General features: G+C 37.6%; 2 protein-coding genes across 3 annotated transcripts in view; both read right to left on the bottom strand.

Moving 5' to 3' along the window:
• eeig1b (estrogen-induced osteoclastogenesis regulator 1b) overlaps positions 1–16,087 on the bottom strand; it is a 23,628-nt gene extending 7,541 nt beyond the window's left edge. Inside the window, exons 1-7 of the mRNA XM_030149860.1 lie at positions 15,935–16,087; positions 15,301–15,608; positions 2,909–3,029; positions 2,257–2,286; positions 413–529; positions 283–329; positions 29–189 (exon numbers count right to left, since the gene is read on the bottom strand). Coding sequence (XP_030005720.1) covers positions 29–189; positions 283–329; positions 413–529; positions 2,257–2,286; positions 2,909–3,029; positions 15,301–15,473 — 649 coding nt within the window. The 5' untranslated portion in view covers positions 15,474–15,608; positions 15,935–16,087. The remainder of the gene's footprint in view (positions 1–28; positions 190–282; positions 330–412; positions 530–2,256; positions 2,287–2,908; positions 3,030–15,300; positions 15,609–15,934) is intronic.
• naif1 (nuclear apoptosis inducing factor 1) lies at positions 1,112–22,734 on the bottom strand. 2 transcript variants are annotated; one of them, XM_030149862.1, is made up of 4 exons: positions 21,924–22,734; positions 21,059–21,109; positions 18,796–19,394; positions 1,112–1,144 (listed from the first exon to the last, which is right to left on the bottom strand). In XM_030149862.1, exons 1-3 carry the CDS (start codon positions 22,366–22,368, stop codon positions 18,844–18,846), a joined length of 1,047 nt encoding a protein of 348 aa, XP_030005722.1. In that variant the 5' UTR covers positions 22,369–22,734; the 3' UTR covers positions 1,112–1,144; positions 18,796–18,843. The 2 variants fall into 2 exon arrangements, with proteins under 2 accessions (XP_030005722.1, XP_030005721.1); XM_030149861.1 differs by lacking the exon at positions 1,112–1,144 and having other exon boundaries at positions 18,345–19,394.

Raw genomic sequence — 22,734 nt, 5'->3', positions numbered from 1 at the left:
TTTTCCTTCAGTATCTCCATCCTTGTACCTGAGCTACGAACTGATGACTGTCTGGGTTTAAAGTGCCGACTTCCCTCTACGATGCCCCCTAGTGGCTGAGCTGTAGCATCAGTGCTCTCCCCCTTACAGTCCAGCTGCAGGGTGGGGTCCTCGTCACTAATGGAGACAGATTTGGCCGTGCTCGGAGGCCTGAGGGTGAAACCACAGCACATAATGAGTATTATTATCATGCACAACTCATTAAGATGTTTGGATCAGACAAAGAAATAAAGATAAGCTCACGTTTTAAAACATGGATCTCCAGACAGAAGAGTCATCCCAATCATTACCTGTAAACAACAGTTGTTACTAAACCTCATCATCCATTCATTGCATCTGTGTATATATACATGTGTCACCGTGTGCGTCCTGCCTTGAGGATAGAGTTGTCCTGCCGAGTGTTTTTGGTGTCGTAGCCCTCGAGGATGCAGCAACGAACTGCGGAGCCTGAGCCAGCAAACTCTGCAATGTTGAGATCAGCAAAGCCAAGCTGTAGACAGACATGATAAACAAGTCAACACCAAGTCTAGTCTGGTTCACTTCTTTATATTTTATTTCCTTCAGACACTTGAATCAGCAGGAAGAGTCCGACTTCCTATGAGATGCAGATCGGACCTCATCTGTTCTGTCCACATACTGTATGTCACCTCAATGAGTGGCACTCATTCAACTGGATGGTGAGGAAGTGAATTCGGGGAAACGGGAGAGAGAGACTTTATGCAGAAGTCAATAACCTCCTTTAACCTCTTCATTCATGATTTTCTGCCCAGTCAGCAGTGCTTCCTACTTGAGGGTCTAGAGCCTCTTCATCTGTTTTGTGTTTTGTGTAGATAACACACTAATTCACTAGCACTAATTCAGAGGTAGTTTAACAGTATGAAACATGGTTGTTTAGGTTTCATGTAAAAACAATACATACTTTCAGTCTTGAGTACATTATAAGGTAATGTAAATGCTTTCTTCAGAAAACACTTAAGTTAAACAGACTGATGAGCGAAGAAGGATAAAAATAATAGAAAGAACTTAAATTTGGTCTTTGTCTGATATATAAATACACCTGTATAATCCCCCCCCCCACACACACACACACACACACACACACACACTCACAGTTCTATTGTAGCTAAACTTAAACTAATATCCAAAGTTTCGGCTATTTATGGTAAATTAACAAAACCTTTCATTACATAACGTTTGTCATGTAACAGAAGGCAACAGCATTGCATTGTTTCTTTGAGTTTCTTCACAGTAGGGTGTTGAAGAAAAGGGGAGAAAAACTAAAGCACACTGATGGTGCAAACAGAACACAGCTTTGACTCCATCATCAACAGGCACTGACTCTATCAGTGTGTTCCATCTTTTCTCTTTCTTTCTTCAAGTCTGCAGTCGTAGCTGAGAAGCATCTGACTTTGCAGATATCTGCAGGAGGACGTGCAGAGGACGTCATTCTACAACAGGATATCATTTGTTGTAAATGGTTGCGTGTAATAAAGATGCCCCAGAGGCAACGTGTCAGACTTCAGATACCTCAATAATGATACTGTTTCAATTCCTGACTGTGTGTCATTCCTCATGTGTGTAATCCTGTAAAGGTCAAATGTATTAGTCATGCCTTCAGGAGAATTTTTTTCTTTATAGACACTTTACTGTATATTTTTGTACAGTAGACAGACAGTACTGGGTAGAGGTATATTGTAAACAGATGACTGGACAATCATGGACCCCTGTCATTGGGCTGGAAATAAAATGAACCCTATAATCAAGGTGTGACTTGATAATATGCCAATAATTCAACATAGCAAAACCTGGCTGAAACAGCAGATGTGTAACCTACAGGACAGGTGCTTAAAGTTCAGCTCGCACACACACACACACACACACACACACACACACAAAAACACAGTAAACACAGTGTGATCTGTTACTGTCCACTTCACATAGTCATTACCCTGTGACTGAGTCCTGTCACATGCCTCTTTAACAAACCCCTGTGATGTTGACAAGGCCGTTACAATCACTGAAACTATAAAATGTCTTTTATAAAGGACTGAGGGCACTTTCAACTTTACGAGGAAGAATTTACAGGTCAGAAGGATGAGGTAGGTTGTGCTGAGCAGAGGTAAAAATCAGTTGCGTACTGTAAAAACATAGTACATGTAGATAGCCCTATGATGTGGCTCATTTATTTTAATCTTTTAATCACAAAACATAACATACCTTTGAAAAAGCTTTTCCTCCTTTGAGCTCCTGGAAAGACAAGGTACAATAAATTAAGTACTGTTCATATTTCACATCATAGAGTCACATCTATCAACCTGTAACCTGTAAACCTAAATCATATGGAATTAATATGCAACCTCGAGTTCAACTAGATGTACTGAGATAGCTGATGTTTACCAAGCAAAGTTTACAATACTATAACGTGCGTATTGTGAGTATTATCTGAATTTACCATACAGAGAATACCAGTAGAGATAATATAGTTAAAAGAAAGACAAAACTGAAGCAATGGAAAAAGCAATAAAAGAAGTAAATAACACACTGAACATTCAACACAAACAAAAAAGAAATATAACTGCAGGTAACATTAGGTTTTTTTTCATTTTAGACTAAAGTTTCGGTTTTGATTCAGTTCCAGGGTTAGTTATTAATTTCTGTGGACTGAGGAATATAACCGGTTCAGGAACAAACTGACATTATACATTAAGGTTTTCCTCATAATGCGCGAAACTTTAAAACTAAAATAGTTCCTTAAATAAAACTAAAATGATGTTCTTAGACAACCAAACTAAAGGAAAATATAAATGAAAATAAAAAGTACTATGTAACTGGAACCTAGATGACAAGCATTGTGGGATTTGTAGTTTACCTTGCGCACAGAGACCCTACAGATGCAGGGGTCCAAAACCCCTGTGATTGGATTGGCACTCATTTTACACACAAAGGAGAACTTCTTGCACCATCGAACACAGTTCTGCTGCACCTCCTCCCTGCACACAAACATAAATACAAACAAACATCAGATTAGAACAGCTGATCTATGCATGTTTATGTCCAACAGGCATCTGAGATGTCTATGGCAAGTGTAACTCACCCTTCGACTCTGCATTTTTACAATTAATGAATGTGTTTTAAAGGCAAAAGCTCCCACACAGTATCCACATTTACATTTCTAACCTTAGGGTAACATTTACAGTTAAATGTACAACCACATGAACAGGGTCACTATTTATGACTGCTCCTCCGTTAATAATGGTATTTGGCCATAAAATAACTCTGTGCTGTATCACAACAATACAAACAGGTCTGCAGCATTTTCTGATGTATAAGCTCAGTGAAAGGTGAAGTGGACAGTAGGAGAGGAATGACTTTTACCTTGGAAGCAGACAAAAAACAAACAAAATGCACACACAGCAAACACATAAAATATTCTAAAACAACAAGAGAATTAATAATAGTTAAATCAGTAAAAGAAATCCAGTCCACGAGGCTGTGCAGCTGACAGTCCAGATGATCTCATGCAGGGATGTGACACGTCACATTGAAAGTCTACTGAGGGGTTTTCCATTTGCACAGATTGAAAACAGATTTGGTGTTTATCGGCATTGGTGTAAGGCATTTCTCTCTCACATAGTCACACAGTGCAAATAACAAATGCAACAACAAATAGTTTGTTTGGCTCTGATGAAAAACACGACAAATACTGATACAGGAATCAGTATTTATCATTCTGATTCAGGAATCTGAATCAGAATAAAGACACTTCCTTCTTCTGAGCTCATGGGTTGTTAAAACACAGCCTGAGATATCTCAGCTTTTTTCTGAGTTTTTCTGTACAATTCAAAGGAATGCCTTAAAATCAGTCACCCATTTCACAAACATCCTGGTCAAATTCTTGTTTGGGCCTGATATAATGTGGAACATCTGTTTCATTCTCCTTGTTGAAGAGTACAGCTTAAATTGTTTTATTTGACTTGTTTAAATAGTTTTTAGTGATACAGCTTCACATAGAAGCATAGAAAAAGCTAAGACCTCACAATACTTGTGAATACAAATAAGACATTATGAAAATGTGTTCACTATTTGACACAGATCTACAAAATCTTTATGTTCTTGAATGAATTCAAGGAAGTACAGGAGATCACAAGGAAACAGAAATAAGTAAAGAGACCTAGTGTTCCTTGGCTTTTCTCATCAGGAAGTAATCTCATTAGGTTAAGGTCAGTGTGTGACTTTTTCAGATAGCGACATAAGTAACAACTGAAAACAAAGTAACATTATACTGTGGCAAACACAGATGTTTATTGTAAATAATTTGTAATTTGTTAAACTTTGTGAAATGCAGTAAGTATATTAATAAGGAGTTTGTGCGAGAGGTTATAGATTCTGTACATATTTAAACTTATGCTGGTAAGTGTAGTGTGACATGATTTATCAGGAATTGTGTGGCTAGAGAGGCATGTGCAAGAACCTGAGTGTGGGTGTAGCTGGATATTTAATGACTCACAAAGACAATGTGCTCTTCAAATTTCAAATTTGAGAATGAAATGATGACAAAGAGTGAAATAAATACGTGATGAGATCGACAGCTTTCTCTCAGACTCTATACTAGCTGATAATTAAAGAGCAAGGGTAAACTAGCAGGAAACTGATGTTCAAGTTGTCAACGGAGCTGACTAACTTCTTCACACACAACCCATTATTGTGTTGGACTTGTCCGAACCTGTTTCTGATGTTATCTGTCCCATGTCAGAGGAACATAAGATGAGAACCGTCCACATGATATGAACTGCTGTTACAGAGTATACAAGTGAAAACGGAACCCTATGCGCTGCTCATAAAAAAATGTTCCTCGTGTTTGTTCATCGCAATGGCAAAATGTGGGGAGAGTAAAGCAAACAGTATGTAAATGCCCCATAAACAGTAAATCTTACAAAAAATCTAAATAAAAAAAACAAAAAAACAATAGTGTTAATGATCACTTGGTATGTGGATGTTGCTCAATAACAAACACCAGTGTAGACCTGAAATGTTTTTATGTGTAGACCTGAAATACGAATTAGGTCCTCATGTTTAATATTTTTGCTCTTCAGATTTTGAAAATGGCCAGTGGAGGAATTAATGTTATATTGTTACAGTTAAAAATGAACCACACCCAAGTGTCATACCGTATGATCATTTATTTTGAAAGTTTGCAACAATAGCATTAGATACACCTTCCTGATCAAAAACCAAATTATAACTTAAAAGGAGCTGAAAATCTCTTTTGGAACTGACACGAAAGTGCAGATTTGGTGCTTAAAGTCAGTACAGACAACATCAACATACAAAGCAATTTAAAAATCTATATTAGAGTAGCTTTAGGTGAAACTCAGATCAGCCAATATTATGCCTGTCGTTAGCTTATCATAAAAACTGGTTAACTGCATTGGCTCAGCTGCAAACACCTGCAAAATTAAAGATGCTATGTGTAGTATTTCTACTTTCAAATACCTAAAATTATTATGAGAGCGTATAGAACAAAGAGCTCTACAGTTATGTAAAAGAGACCCATGTATTGGATTGTACAGATATAAACTGAGGTGATTTATACTGACAGTCCAGGGGGATTTATGTGACCACTAGAGGGAGTGGTGAGCCACTTTGAGGGTCTCCCCTGGTGAGGAAAACTAACACAGGGCCTTCGGACTAAAGCGTCCATAAGTGAACAGATGGGATGAGAACCATTAAGAAACAACTTTTAGAGTCAAAGAAAGTGACAAAGTGATAAAAGCTAGAAGCACTGTTGTTGTTGTTTTCACCACTGGGCACAGGTTTAACTAAATGGAGTTTGAAGTTACTATTGTTGGGTCACTGTTTGTCCATACATGGTTCAGACAAAAACTGTGATGGTTCTGATCTTGTTTAGACGATTCCAAACAGATCTTTCATGTTGCTACTGACAACACAAAGAGAAAACGGAGTTGATTTACGGTTTTACTGTGGCTGTTTTCTGTCTAAAAACAGAGCTAACAGGGCAATAATGTAAACTATCAGCAGACACAATACATGAGGATTAGAAGACACTGTGTTATTTTGACTGTCAAAATAACCGCAGATGACTTTATATGTATCAAGGAAAACTTGATACCATAAAACAGATACAGTGTGTAAACAATGAGCTATATTTTTTATTCAGTGAGTGATACAGTCTGGGGATAAATAGTGTTGATTCTTGGTGGTTTTTGTAGTAATTAATACGACAGAGAAAACCCCTTTAATTTCAAGACTAGATTCTAAAATTCGTGTGTGTGGTTTGTAAAGACCAAACCACTTGACCAAATCCTAAAAGAGGAACCTGCTTTGTAGAGCTAATTGTTTCAGCCAAGGTGAGGTTTTGTTGATCTTATATAAAGACTTGTTAGCGATCACAAGATTAGCTGCATGCTAGAACTTGTCATTGCTGATTTCAAACCTGCTGCATTTAACGTTCTTCATCACATTTCCTGTGTATTTTGTTTTATGAGTCATAGTGTTGTGTAGTATTTATGATGCTAATGAAAAAAGAAAAAAAGTCAAAGGGAAAGTCATAACCAGTAGATTACCCTTTATTTTTCAAATATTCATTCACCAAAACTGATAGCTTAGGAGGTTTTCAAGAGCTTAAGTCTTATCTTCAGGCATTCTTTTTGAACATTAACTCTAACATTAACTTTGGCTCAGAGGCCAGGGGAATTTTCCCACTGCATTTATCTGAAGGGCGACCTGAAGTTTAAAGCTCTCACAACAGCGAGCCTAGAGGCTGTTGGCGTCCAAAGAGAGACCGAAATTGGCCAGACAGGTTCTACCACTTCTTTTCTTACAGCTCAGCCTACCTGCCTTCAACAAACACACCATTGTACGGCAGGTAGATACAGGCAACACTATCTCTCCGCTGTTGGGTCGCAACACACAGTGGACGGTTCATGAGGCTCACAGCGAGGCTAATGTTTAATACATGCCTTTTTCATTTCAGTACATACAAGAGACAAAAAAATGGGTTAATCATGAACTTCATCCCAATTAAAGACAAAATCTATGCTGAGAGTGCAAAACTTTTTCGTACAAAGGAATGATTTTGTAGAACTACATGAACATAGAGAGATATTCAGAGGAAGGAATAAAGAAAGGACATCCAAGAGTCTGTGTTTAGTATCAAAACACATCAGATTAAAAGCTACAAATCAAAAATAAGGTGCTGGTAAACATGCTGGTGAGCAGAGGTCACATTAACCAAAAATATTCCATCATTGACAAATTTTTTTTAAAGATGACGGAAAATTCTGAGGGCCGTCCTTCATTTTGAAAGAAAAAAATACTGAGGGTAGTCTACCAAAGAAAGTTTTCACACAACACCGTGAACAGAACCTGCTCGCTGGATCACTGGTCTGTCTGTCTCTTAACAAGGCAACAAACAGTCTATAACAGCATCCTACCTATATAGAACCCTACAGTGGCACCATTCACAACTACGCTACTTGCAGTAGACCCCCTGTCCAGTTGGTGGCAAGTGTGCATATTAATCAGTCAAAAAAAGAATGAAAAAGGGGACTGATGTGGTGGAGGATGAAGGGCAAACAATACTGATAATGTTTATCAGCCAGCAGCAACTACAGAGCCTGCATCATTGAGATGTTTTTGAACATTAAATGCTATTAAATATGTCTCATTATTAATAAAAATTTAATTTGAAATGACGGATAATGTGTTATGATGGAATTTTTATGACCTGTCTGTCAAAATGACAGACAATAAAAATGTGAAGCACAACCTCTGCTGGTAAGGACAGGTGACTCAATACTAGTCATCTGACATGCATAATACAAGACTATTGCCAAGACTGAGGAAATATCTTGGATGATGGCGCCAGGGTTATCTCAGTTTCAAATGCAGGGATTTAACAGGCAGGAAAACATCTAATTTACTGATGTGCATTATGGGAAGTGTAGGTGTATTCTAGGACATCTCAGTCACTGCAATTTCCCCTGGGGTCTATTTCTGTCTCTAAATCATTTGTGACAGGAGTTTGTGCACGTCACTGTCTACTGTATTTTCATAGATGTTATTCATTCATTCTTTTTCTGTAAGAGTTTAAAGGTTCAGTTCAGTGTAGTATTTTGTGATACCTAGAGGTCAAGTTGTATCATTCCACCTCCTCCTCAGTCTCCTCTATGATGGCCACTAAAAACATCAGATTTAGTGTTGTGTTTGTCTACTTTGGGTCATTTAGGAAAGTAGATATTACCTCTGATTCACACTCAGACAAAGGTTATGCTAATGGGGTTTAACACTGGATGCCATCTGCCACAGACAAAAATCAGAAGAAGTCCATTCTGAAGCCTCTAGTGAACATTTCTACGATCCACCTGCGTAGCCCCTTGGCGTCTTCAAACATGTTTGGGTTAAAAACTCCCTCATGTCAAACTCTGTTTTCCTATTGGTTCCTCCTCATTTTTTTCTGGTAGAAGAATCTAAAGAATGAGACTGAGTAGCAAATGAGCCTGACACACACAAGCAGACACATGAACACAGCTAATATCTCCTACACTGGTCGTTACTCAGTGAATGCAGCAACATGACGGCCTGTTTGTCTTTCATTGCTTTATATGCTTGTGCATGTTTTTCATTTAGCGTGGACACTAGTAACACTAGTTCTTACGTAACAATGAGTTTAGTTTGCAGGTGTGTGCCTAAGGTGGTGGTGGCTTAAAGGTGGAATTTAGACTTAAAAGGAGTTAAGAACATCCCTTGACTCTTGCACAACATTAAAGCTGGTGATATGCCGGGAAGCTCTCCAATATGCCTGTCTGTAACTGGGTGAAAGTGAATGTGTAGAACCATGGAAAATGTCTAAAGACTCAGATGTAATCCAAGACATTCATTTTGTACTAATGTTATCATGTTCACACATATCTTGCCAGAAGCTGGTGACTCCCTGTCTATTACACAACTCAACATAAAGGTATGGAATAAACACATTTCTTAATAAAATAAGAACTAGCACAAAGAGAAGAAACACAGGTTCTGTAGAAGTTACACCAGAGTCAATAAGCTCCTGTCCACATTGCAGATGAGCAGGGATACATTTCTCAAGCTTTTATCTGAAGTGAGTTTCTGAGGCAGTATGTCGCACCTGTACTGCTTAATCCAACTGTATTCTGCTTTGGGCTACCCATAATATCTACATCCTTTATTTAACCAGGTTGAATGAACTCCTCAACTTTCAAACATTACAAATAAATGCAGTATCTGGTTATTTACAATAAAAGTAAGAGTTAATAAGAACATGATCAACACCCTTTTTTCACACTGATTTTTTTGGTCCTTGAAAAAAGATTTTAATTCCTCTAAAGTATCACATTCTGACAGTTTCTGGTCCTTCTGTAAATTATTCCATGAATAAGGGTCAGTGTATCAGAAAGCTTTTTTTATCAAACTCTGTTCTGACTCAACCACTATTTGTATGATGTTCTGTGCAGACCATACTGCTTTTGGGTTTTACACACATATGTAAAAGGAAAAGATGCAAGTAGAGATTTACAGATAAATTCCAACCAATGTGTGAATCAGCGGACATGCAGAAAAGGAGACTTAGACACACCATACAGAGTCCATCGGTAAACACAATTTCCACAGCTTGTAATAAAATAAAAAGCACAATGGTAAACAGTGTAGAACTCCTTACTGTATTTTTGTGCTGTGTTAAATGGTTTACATGTGTTATATTGTATGTTTTGGTTGCATATCTAAGTGCTCCACTGGGGACAAATAAAGTGACTGATTGATGTAGGTGCTGTTCAGATGGATTCATGAAGAGCAAATCACCGTAATTCAACAATGAAACCCACACGTATTATAAGCCACTTACAAAATAAATCAAAGTTTGGATAGAACTACCATTCAACATTTTTACCTTGTGATATCTGAGCAGAGAACACCTCTGGACCTGTTTACCTTCTTACCTGCCTCAGACATATGACTATAGAGACATGGGATTATTTCACATGGCTTCCAGTAATTTGTAATTTAATTAACATGAACTATACCTGACAAGATCCGCATCAGTATATTCAAAGCTACATTCAGCACAGCTACAAGGAAAGCATTTCAGAGAATCTTGTCGAAGTTTGACAGATGTTTCACTGACTTTGCACAACCTCAGATCCTAAAAATGTATTGACATCACTGAAGAAAAATGTGACAAGTGAGGAAACAAGAGCAGTTGAACAATCAGACATGCTGTAAACAGCCCCAGGTTAGTCAACACTTATTTGAAAGTGGACAACAAAGTTTAACAGTAAACACGTTACTCAAATTACACCTACAATCCCCACTCAAGTGGCTATGTTTTTATAACTTGAAACATTTTAAGAGTGTCACCTTAACAGCGCATGATTACAAAGTTGACACAACCTGATTTGCACCTATTGCGATAACAGTGACGTAGAGTGTCACCATCTCAGACAAGATCTGCTGCTTTGAAAACAAAAAGAGGAACTGGAAAAGCAATACAAACATAGAGGTGTGTGATTCAGCCTTGCATAGCCTTTTTCTGTGTACTACCTGTTTACAGCACATTTTGATTTGTATGACATACACAACAATCAACATAAGTAACTATGATTAAGATTATAAAAGGCTACTGTGTTCTTTTTAGTATATTTAACATAAACTGACATTTATCAGTATCTATATATATGTTTTATGTATAACTCTACATTATCTTAGATTAAGTTATTAGATTGATATTACTGCATATTACTGTTTTCCAAAGATGAAAACCCCCCTGATATAAAAAGAAAACAGAAAAGGCTTTATTTGCAGACATGGCAGACAGACGACTCATAGTAGACAGACTGGTTAGAAACCATCACATCAGATTAGTTACACTTCCTTTTTTACAGTTACTATGAACAGCCCGTTGACTGTCTTTATGTTTGCTCAAACTTAAAAATCAACACATGAGCCTTTTCCGATATGCAAAGCTACAGGAGCATTGTATGTGTATCTGAACCACGATGCAGTTAGAGCATCCTCTGAGGTCAGTGTAACCGATCTGCAGTGTTAGAATGAAACCATAGATTCAGACTTTCAATGTGCTGCAACAGGAGATGTTTTACCTAAGGTGATATTAAGGCACAAATATTTCAGGGGATAATTTTTCCTGGTCCATAGTCCTTGTATTAATGACTCTGTCTATTCTTTGGCTGATACGTCTCACAGTTATGTGAATATGGCGCATTTATTTTTAATAACTATGATTGGCGACCGGCTTTTGGGGTTGGGTCACAAGACTCTCTAGGCTATTATAAAGATGTGATTCATAGTCATATAAAACCCATTTCCTATGAGAGGATTACATACACGGTACTCACAACTTCCACAATATCTGCCCTGACAATAAGTGGCTACCTGTTCTGCTGTAGTGAACTAAAGGGCAACTTTTCAGCAATCAGATGTTTACATCTGCTCTGATTGCAGACAAAGCCTTTAGAATGAGTTTGTAGCTGAGTGTCCAAGGCTCTGCTCCTCTGGCTGAGAAAGACTACTGAAATACTCCCAAACTCACAAACATAAGCCTTCATATTGTTAGTTTCATGGCAAAATTGTATCTGCATAACTTTACTTTCTTAACATTGCAGCTTCATTTTATGCAGATATCACAATTTGGCCAAAAATATGACTTAGGCAATTATGCAAAGAAACTAACGATATGTAGATTTGTTTTCATGACAAAAAATTTCCAAAACACTCACACATACTTTTCAGATCACTGTGAAGCTATCCCTAACTAAAAGTTAGTTTGGCATTTTGGATTTTTTTTTTTTTTTTCAAATTACTTCAGGCTTGTAAATCTAAGGCAAAGGTTATCATATTTTTAAATGATCATCATTCATTTTTCAATCTGCATGTCACTGCTTGTGGTATAAGACATTTTAAACATCAAATCTGGGGAGTTCTCCTATCCATGTGCAGCTGAAAACATGCAAGAGCAAGATATAAATCAACAGGCTGATACGAGATAAAGTTGGCCAATTTTGTACCAGGAAAGTATGTGCTTCACTAAATGTGGGTCGAATCAGTGAACCTGAGAGTGCCCTCAAGGGCAAAAGTTTAGGAATCTCTGAAACACAAACTCTTCATATTAACCTTGTATGAAAGTGATAACCTCGCTGAGGGATTGTATTAATGCAGCCATTGAGTGTTATAGTGCTTCAGTTTTCTCTGTTCCTCCTACTGTGTAATGGCCCTAACACAGTGGACAACGCCTGCGATCTATTGAATTAGGTGTGGAAGAGTAATTTTTTTCAAGTATTACTGCTCTCAGAGTATCTCTGTATCTTTGCTATTGGCATCCACACACAGCACATTACATGTTTTCTGAGCTACATGTTTCTGTTGAATTTTCATTAGTTTTCAGATATTATTACTTGGATCAGCATACTGCCTTTAGCTCTATGACAAATGTAGTCTTTAGAGTCTCAACAAGCCTTAATAAACTAATATTGCATAGGTCCCAGCACTCAGTGTAACATTGTTCCATAAAAGCCCGACAGGACATAACCTTTTGCAAGCAGATCGATGAACTTAACATCTGTTTTGACAATATATCTGACATAATGATTAAGGGAAGACAAAAGTCAATGTCTCAAGCATGCAGAGCAACATCTGGAGAAGCCAGAGTCCTTTTGGAAGCAGCTGCTATGGACAGATAAGGTGAGACAGAAGTATAAATGTAACGCTGCACATAAAGAGGAAAGACACATTAATAATAACTGTCCTGTCCATTGTGATCCATTGTGACTGTGGCCCATAGATTTGGAGATTAATTTGAAGTCTTTACCCTTACTGGCTCAGTTTTCTTTGTTAACTGATGTGCTTTGTGCAGGAGGCTCCTGTTTCCTCGTTAAAGGCTAAAAGTGAAGACCTCTGATCTCCTGCGTTACAACTACCTGCCTGAGGGCAGCCAGTCTTTTCCCATCATCCTTTATTTATTACATCCTTTTTGCAACTGTTTTATCTGTTTATCTAACCCACAGCTGGGTCAACATTTAGCCATTTAATATGACTTCTCTTTTCTGTATTTCTTCCTTTGCTTTGCTATTATATAAATGTTACTATACTTTTTCATCTTGTGCCTCATTCACTACAGAATACATATATTTTATACTTCCTTCAACTGTATTTCCAAGCCAACTGTTTAGATCATGCCGTACATATACAGTGACCAAAATGTGTAAGTTTGGGAAAAATGTTGATTAAGTGTTTTTTAGAGAGTGAAATATCAGATACAGGTATCACACGTTTCTTTCTACAGATTTGTTTCATAAGCTACAGTGTACAGCTCAGTAAGTGATGAGACACTGTTATCCATCTTCTAATTACATTCTCAGGAAGAAAGTGAATAACTATACTTCTCAGAATATTTTTTTACTGCCATATCTCAAGCTAGCATCATTCCAGTCTCTTCAGATTGATGTCTTATGTATAGAGAGACTGAAAACCAGCAGAAACCTGCAGAGGTCTGTGGTGTGGTCTTAACGGCTGATCTCTTACTCTTTGAACCTGCAGACCTGTTCTGACACTTCCAGTTCTTACTCATTGTGAGCCACCACTGTAATGAATGAATCTAACTGAAGTCATGCCAGCAAGGTGGATACAAAGTGTGGAGACGTTTGGGATAATTGGCTACATTTTGATTTGTTATGGAACTACATCTTATTTTGAAATAAAAACTTGCTTCACCGAAATTATAAGCAACAAAAATATTTCCTCACTTCTAAGTTTTTCTTGCTTTCTATTATGTCTTTAACACTGTTACACACCAAAATGTGGAAACGAGTGTAATTTTGGCTGTATTACATAAAGATTTAAAAAGTACAACTTGTTTTTAGTTACTTAGTTGTTGCAGTTAAGTAATTTCCAAATCTAGCAATGACCAATTTACTGGAAAAGAAAGACACGGTCTGTGTAGATATGGATATGAAAAATATATTTTTTTAAAGCTTTAAACACAACATTGACATGCATTCCCTTCACATATATATAACATGGTTAACATGTAAAAATCCCAGACATGAGATATGATCAGTTAATTTAACCCCTAAATCAATGGTTTATGATTTTGGGGGGAAATAATCTAATTCAGAGATAAAATGTGTTAAATTTCATATACTTTAATAAGGTGAATTGGAAACAAATGACTAAAGTGCAGCTTGGCTAATGTTTTTATGATATGTTAAAGTTTTATTACATATTTACGTAGGTTTTGTACATTCATATAATAGATATAAATCTTACACTAGACAGAATCTGAAATGTAATGAATGTATTGTAATGTCCAGACTGTGTTTTGAGGTAGAACTGGTAGCTCTTTCGTTATTACTGACCCAAATTTAGTAAAGTTTACTACTTTTATCTGGAAACATTTTGCTTGTGGATACGTGTATCCAACCTTGTTTTAGCACAAGCAAATTACATACCACATGCCACAAACTTCGCTGTTTGATGAAGGGCATGCACACTGAGATTTATCAGATGTTTTTGAACTGAAATTTAAGCTTTTAAGACTGTAAAATCAAAATATTGAGTTAAAAAATTACAGTACATAGAGAAAATCCAAACAGCAAAATTAACTCGCTTTTGTTTTTTCCTTAATATCAAAAACTTAAAATAATAATGTATTAGCTTTCAATGTAAGTATTTTAAAGAACATCATATATTTTCATGCCAAATGTCAATACATCTAAAGAGAACTGACAATTACTGGTTGATCAGGGTCTGGGTCAGGGAATGATGATTCCTCGTGTCATAACTCCCTGACCTACCATGTTTAAGTGCTCTTGAGCAAACCACATAGCCTCAACACACGCCCACAGAGTGCCTCAAAAACAGTATGTAGAAGGTCGTGTTAGTACTGGGCAGCTCCCAGTGTAAATGAGCTACAGGGTGGAGTTGGGAAACAGCATGCAGACAACTTTCCCTGAAGACATGAGGGTGGAATAAGACACAGTGTACTATGGGCCAAAATGCAAGACACGCAGAGTCATACCAGTTTTACAGCTGTCCCCATACGCTGTCAGTGGAATACTGACCACCAACAAATGTGAACATCCACTCACTTGCAGTTAAATATAACCATATGCATCCCTATTTGTACAAAACAGTGTGAGAATATCTGAATAGCAGAGGTCATATTCAACAGTTAGGATGTAATGACAGTTCATGAGTGTTAGTGAATACCTGGATGATAAGATGGCAAAGTCCCCACCATCAATCAGCCGGATCTTACAGAAAAGCATCCCGTTGACAAAAGGCACTGCTGTGAGCTCCTCCAATGTGAAATTCACTTGAAACTTGAACTTCTTTTTTTTCATCAAAAAAGCCATTGTTCCAAGCTGCTGAAGAGTGCTCATCTTAAAACTACTGAGAGCAAAACAATAAAAGAAAATAAAATAAAATAAAAAAGAAAAAGAAATAGATTATATTTGGCTTGGGGGGTTAAAAGTCCTTTTCATCTGCGTTAATCATTTCTGGAGAATGGTTTAGACCTGGAATGATAAAAGAAAAAGCAGGTTATTAGAGCATATAGACTCACTTGAAAGTGCATGTAAACACTTCTGCAGTGACAGCTGTGATCAGAATGTTTACTATACCATACTGCAGAAAAAGTGAATTATTTAATGATCACTACACTAATGAATTTGTGTGGTTTGGATTTTTAGACAACATCTCCAATTATCTATGAGCTTATTTGAGTTTTCTCCAACATGAGACTCTCCCAGTGCAGACAACTGCCACGCAAACACACGAAACTCAGCAGCTACCCACTAACATGACGCTCCAGCCGGTTACATAAAGCCCCGGTGCAGCCTACCGTCACGCCGGTCTGCTCCTCTTCATTCCCGGTGAAGTGAACGACTGAGCACCGCTGCAGAGGACTGGGTCTGGGCTCCGGGCAATTTCTTAGCTTCCACACATCTTCACCAACTTTTTCTTCCCCTGAACTGAGGAGGGTTCAACAGTCAGTGGAGCGGCCCACGGTCTCACGGGGCCACGTAGGGACCGTCCACAAAGTCTCAGCTCAGACGAAAAACGTGTCAGGGAGAGTGAAAAATAAAACCTGCAGGAACCATCGATTTAATAATAAAATAATTCCATTTAGCTCTATGTGCTTGTAATGATCATTTTGTCCTCAGGCTTCTGAAGCGGAAACATTAGCCCTTCATCATATTAACACCAATGATATGGAACGAAGACCACACACAGATTAGAAGTGGAGAGATCATGGAGGGAAATGACACAATTCAGTTGGATAAGAAGTAACTAAGCAACAACCAATAAATTACAGAAATGCCTGTCTGATAATAAAGGACTAAAACATGTCAAACATGTCCTTTTTCAGCTCAAGACCCAAAAGATACAGTTTGTGTCTCCTTTGGTTTACAATATAGAGTCAAACTCCTTCCCCTTCCACAGTGTCACTTTCAACAAGTTCTGATTCCATTTAAATGGCTATCAATTACACATATGATGTTTGTTTATTTAAAATGTGATTTGTGATTCAAGAAAGCCTCTGTTTGTGGTGAAGATGGTAAAGTGACATCTAGCTTATGTGAATCAGCTCAGTGGACTGCTGTCACCTATTATTATTATTATTATTAGTAGTAGTAGTAGTAGTAGTAGTCGTAGTAGTAGTAATAGTAGTATTGTTGTTGTTGTTGTTGTTGTTGTTGTTGAAAGAGATTTTTTAAAGATCACTGTTTGGTAACTGCAGGTCTCTGACTTCCTGGTGTGTCATTTTTACGCTGACGTATTTCACAGTTGCAATTTCACAACAAAGTGTGACTTTTTTGGATTGTATGTTTATTTTGTAACTGACAAGCATCAGATGTGAATATGCTGGCATAATCCAAACAGGGTCAAAATATTACTTGTCTTTTGCCATTGACTGCAATACATTTTTTTAATCAACTAAGTCCAGTCCCATGTAGCACACCCAGAAGGGGTGGAACTTCACCTCTCTATTTCATCATGAATTATGTATTTTATGTTGTTTTAGTGTTTTGATGTTTTTTTTTGTTTTTTGTTTTTATTTCTCACTATGTAATTTTTCTACTCAACATTGTTTCCATCACATATCTTTGAAGTATTTTTTATCTTATTTTCTTCAACATTTTTATCTTATTATCTTCTGCACTTTTTCAATTACTCTGTGATGAAATTAATAAATAAAAGGCACTGTAGGAAAATCAGCGTGGGGCCAACAGGATGACACACTTGTAAACTAGAAAACTATTTATTACTTTGACTTCATGATGCTCAGATCATCTGGATATGACAGATAGTAAAATAGTTTCAAAATGTTTTTGCTGAAGTCAAAGATGATATAAACTGACAAAGTGACTACTGTTGTCTGCCACTGTCAGTTAACTTTTAATAAATAAACAAACAAACAAGCAAACAAACAGAACACTGCCTCGATAGTGTTTTTTATCTTTCTTCAGTGCCAACAAAAGGCTTTGCTTTCCTTGTGCAGCGTGAAACATTTTAACAAATTCTCATAAATATATTCATATAAAACTTTGTAACGTAGAGACTCCACGCACACCATGAGATTCACATCAGGATTTTACTATAAAATGTATCAAAACCCACAGTAGACAAAAAAAACTGGACAATCATGTTTCCCACATAATAGACAATATCAACTTTAATAAACCCCTTTGTTAAAATTTACTTCCATGATTGGTTTATGCCAATTTGTCAAATAGTTGTGTTTAAGACTAATGACAATAAACTGAATTACTTGTCCATCAGGTTTAATTTACCAAGTACAAAATGCTAGCACATTAGTTTCTGCAGTTACTGAAAGACCCTACACTTCATGGGATTTGTGATTTTTGGTTTATTCAGTGAAAAATTAATGCTTCATGAATGAACTGTTTAATGTTCTACACAAATCTACACCCCATATTTATTTATAGCTCAGCCATTACATTAATCTACTTCACAACAAAATATGCAACTGCAGTTTTCAAAATAAAATATTTATTTACTACAACAGAGAACTGAACATTAGTAATGGGTCCTACACTGAGTTTGAATATGAAAAATGTAGTTATGCAAGGAAGAATCAGGTGCTCATCAAGCACAAGGCCCTGATGAGGACTCTGTAAGCAATGTTTTCCCTTTTTATTTTTGTATCAGGGTACCTCAGGCAGTTTTTCTGACCACTATTTTTTTTTGCACATTATAACACTGACTGTTGATTATCTGCAACACTTTTTTGCTTCTTCTGTATTTTCATTTACACAATACACAAACTGTGGCTCAGTGACTATACTGTGCAGACATTGACCCCTTGTGGTTGATTAGAGGAATAGCACCAACCTCTTGGTATAAAACCATCTAATGAATTTTCAGTAAATTTTATTCACTTTCGAATAACTTTCTGAATACAGTGCATACGAACAAAAGACCCAGACTGACTGCATTCTTCAGCTTATCCTCTAGTGCCAACATTAAAAACTTAATTTTAATGTCAAATCCAAAATGTTAACCTTAATGTCAATTGATGACAAAGGATAAAAAGCAAAAATAGCATCTTCCACATTTCAGTGACAATTTTTTGAAATAATAAAAACATATTATGTACATGCTTTTCCTAAGGCAACTCTTGATATCTTTTTCATGGTTTGCTGAAGCCTGTGCAGATGGACTCCTCAGCCACTCAACCACATACACATACATACCTACACACACATACACACACACATTGAGTGTCTATTGGGTCTCTTCAGTTTGCTGTGGAGGGGGTGGTGGGGTTTTGGGCCTGTTCTGTTCTTCTGTTCCTGCTGCATCAGGCGTCCCTCCTGCTGCAGTGCTGCCAGGGTTTGAAACCTCAATTCCACTCTGCAGGAACTTTCGCAGGTCTTTCAGTGCTGGCCTGAGCATCTGGACCAGTGCCAGCAGGGCAGCTTGAGTTCCTTCCAGAGCTTGCGCTTGCCTTTCCTGAGCAAATGCTTGAGCCTCCTGGGAGCGCCGCATCATCTGCAGGAGCTCGTTCTGGCCCTCCAGGTGCTGGGCGATTTGTCGGATGTGGACGTTGGTGACTCTCTGCTCCTGTAGGAGGCGGGCTGAGTTGAGGGCAATCCTGCTCTTTAGCTCCTGAGGTTTGGCTTGACCCTGAGGCGGAGGCGGGGAGGCAGAGGACGAGGCAAGCATTTCCACCGGAGCCTCAACAGCCGCGACCACTGTGGGAGTAGAATCGCTTACAGTGGTGGTGCAGTACTCTACTACTCCTCCATCTTCCAGTGTGTGGTACGTTGTTTCAGCTAGAAAAGGGACAAAAATATTTAATTATGTGTTATTAATACCAAAAAGGGGATAATGCCCCATTTTCAAAATTGAATCATCTACTCAAAACATGTCAACAGGTTTTCATGTCCTGTGTTGACTAAATGAAACATAACAAGTCATAATCACACAGTATCTTTTCCATATTCATGTACCTATAGTATAATATAACTGGAATATGCTGTACTGAGGAATTTGCAACATTTTTGCACACTGACAAAAGCCTTGTACCTCCTTGCCTACCCTCCTTTTTTTTAAAACCAACTGCAGGAAACCAAAATAGAAGTGTTATAACATTACCACAGCATTACAAATGTTAGTCTCATCTTAGTGTAGTTGAGACAATGTGAGTAATGGATGATATCTACCCTAATATATTCAAGTTATCAGGCATCTGTCTCCAACTAATAGCTTATTTCTGCAACATTAGTGGGTATTTCTGTCCTATACTGGAACAGCAGAGTTGACATAATTGTCAAAAGTAGAGTAAGATGTAGTGATTACAAGTAGGAATTATTAGTCTACCTGACACTAATTGCAATGCTTACAAAAACATATCAAAGTCAAGCCAAACCCTCAGTAGCACTACTAACACACCATAAAACAAATTTCTCCATATATCAATGAAGACTTCTGCTTGTTGTTGATCTACAGAGATAAATAAATAAATTGTGCAACAAGCAGAAATTACTCTAATAGTCTAATACTTTTCCAAATACACTTTAAAAATGTCAGTCAGTGATAATTTAATGTGTAACAAATAGTATTTAAAATATTAACTGCTTTTGGCTTCTTCTGGAACAGCCCTGTAATAAACACAGCGTTGGAACCAGCTGTTTAGGGTAAACACCTCAGTAAATCTTGCAGCCCGAGGTCCTCAGTAAAGACTTTCGTTGCGTACTAGAAAGGAGGAAAAAAAATTTTTTTTTTCTATATTCCATAAGAAATTGTTTTAATAGGTAAATTATTTGTTCTCTTTATCATGTTCTCTTTCAGTGTTGGCACTGGGCTCTCAGTACTTTCAGGGGATAACATGCACTTTAAAAATCCCATTTTAATGCTGTTGTAGCTCTAAGGTCATATTAATTTTACTATCACCACATTACTGGTGAACATTTTTGGAAAAAGAGGATTAAAACATTGATCAGTATATCAGGATATGCTGCACTTAAGTTCTCAAAATAAACATAATTTTTACACAAATTATTTCCAGGCTATGTCTCTGAGTAAGAATGACAGTAAACACATTATGCATCCCTCTGGAGATTTTTACAAACCTTTACAAAGGAATATGTAATACTCAAGTTAGCAGAACACTTAAAACCACAACAGCCACTTTTCCCATTAAAAAAATAGTTCTTTTTTTAATGCCTTGCTTATCAGAATCTGAGTACTTTATTAATCCCAGGGGGAAATTGTTGAATTGAAATTGGCTGTGAATCTTTACAGATTCCCTCAATCCTTTAGTCAGAGGAAGCAAAGTTGTCACTGTGCAAGTAAATTTAATAGATCACCTCATTAGGATGTGGTGGGCTGTGTTCTGCATAAAGACTTGGACTGTCACCAAACATATTTAGCCCAGCATACAATATTTAAAAGATGAGTGTTTCTATGCTTAAAAAAAAAAAAAAGTACAACTTACCAGTTAGTGGTTTTGTTTCGTCACAAACTGAACCAGAGCCAGCTGGAAGAGCTGAAAAAAGCATAGTATAATGAAAAAAAAAACAAACACACAATAGAGATCATTTTGATCCCAAAATTGCTAGAAGGCTACAAGGCTACAGGATACAGGCTTCATCATCAGTTTTTGAGTCATGGAGACAAGAGGGAAAGGATGTCACAGCTGGAAAATGTTCAGGGATCTTACAAATGCAATCAGCTGCAGAAGGATCTTGGAAATGGTTCAGATTTCAATTGGAATGGCATGCATGTATCATTTCCTGTTAATAAAAACAGTTCTGTATGTTAATTTAGCTTTTTTTTAAATGCATTTTAACCTTTCATTAAAATGGCAGTCATAAGCAGTACAATAAATGTATCACATCCTAAGCATTATTCTGAGCATTAGCCTATTAGGCCCCAGAAAGGTTGACACCTTGCATCATTAAACTTTTAAAATACTTGTAATGTTTCTCTTCTTCTTTTGTGCTGCTTGTGTCGTTTCCCAGCTGGGTTTGGACACAAAGTAAAACTCCTGTGCACAATAACCCAGTGCTCATCATTTTTCAGAAACAGAACCTTGTAATGCAGACTATTGTCAAGGCATCCTGCATGATATCTGTGCAAGAAGTGTCTGGATACAAGTAGTTCACTTCTGTTAAGATCTGTCTCTTGCATAATGCATGCTCATTTTGGCACATGCAGTGTGTTGCAAAGTCTTTCACTCTATAAACAATGAACACTTTCTCAGAGACCTACAGATAAGTCCACCAGAGAGCAGCAGATCTGAACTTTTCCTGCTTTTTCAGCCCTGCTCATGCTCATAGTCAAAACTTCTGTCTACTTACTTTCTGTGAGTGTGACTGTGGTGGCGGCGTTCACCGTTACAGGTAAAGTTATCTCAGCATCCGAGTCTCCTGCAGGTAAGCTGATGATTGTGGCCTCCCCCAGGAGGTTACATATCCTCTGCTGCATAGCAGTGAGGATGACGGGAACTGGAGTGCAGTCCGCGGAGGTCGCCTCCATAGCGGCCCGTGCTTGGGCCACTTTCCGCCGGACCTCTGTCTTCAAGTCAGACCACTTCTTTTTCACCTCAGGCAACTCTCTAGGACAAGTGGTGACAGCGTTCACCTTTTTCAGGATATCCACCCATGCGCTATTCTTTGCCATGTGGGTGACTCCAGCATTGTAGTGGTTAACCAGTGTGTGCTTTTGTTTCTCTATTTCTTCCACAATAATTTCCACCTCTCTCTCCGAGAAATTCATTTTTCTTTTTTTAGCGAGCGATGCCATAATTGCAGAAATCCCTATTTTAGAAAGGTAATTGTGCGTATTGTACGCAAAAATAGTAGGATTTACTCAATTGATGTGCGCAACGTAATGGCTTCCAGAATCGGCTTCTTCTTCCTACTAACAACGCTTACGTTAGCTGAGCATAAAGCCCCGCCCACTCACACTCCATTGGTGAGACGCCTCCCTGCCATGTATATCCTGTGTTTCCATTGGCAGAACAAAACGTCAATCGCTCGGCAAGCCAAACAAACTATGTTATTGTAACTAGTCCATGTTTTCTCATTTTATTTTCTAGTCGCTGCTATATATTAACTAGAGCTGTGTTTTCTTTCTCCTTAGTGTAGCCAGTAATCATTAAAATTAATT

Source organism: Sphaeramia orbicularis, chromosome 12 (assembly GCF_902148855.1).
Source record: "Sphaeramia orbicularis chromosome 12, fSphaOr1.1, whole genome shotgun sequence".
Classification (NCBI taxonomy): Eukaryota; Metazoa; Chordata; class Actinopteri; order Kurtiformes; family Apogonidae; genus Sphaeramia; species Sphaeramia orbicularis.
The sequence above is the reverse complement of the archived record's forward strand: the minus strand, read 5'-3'. Positions and strand labels throughout refer to the sequence as shown.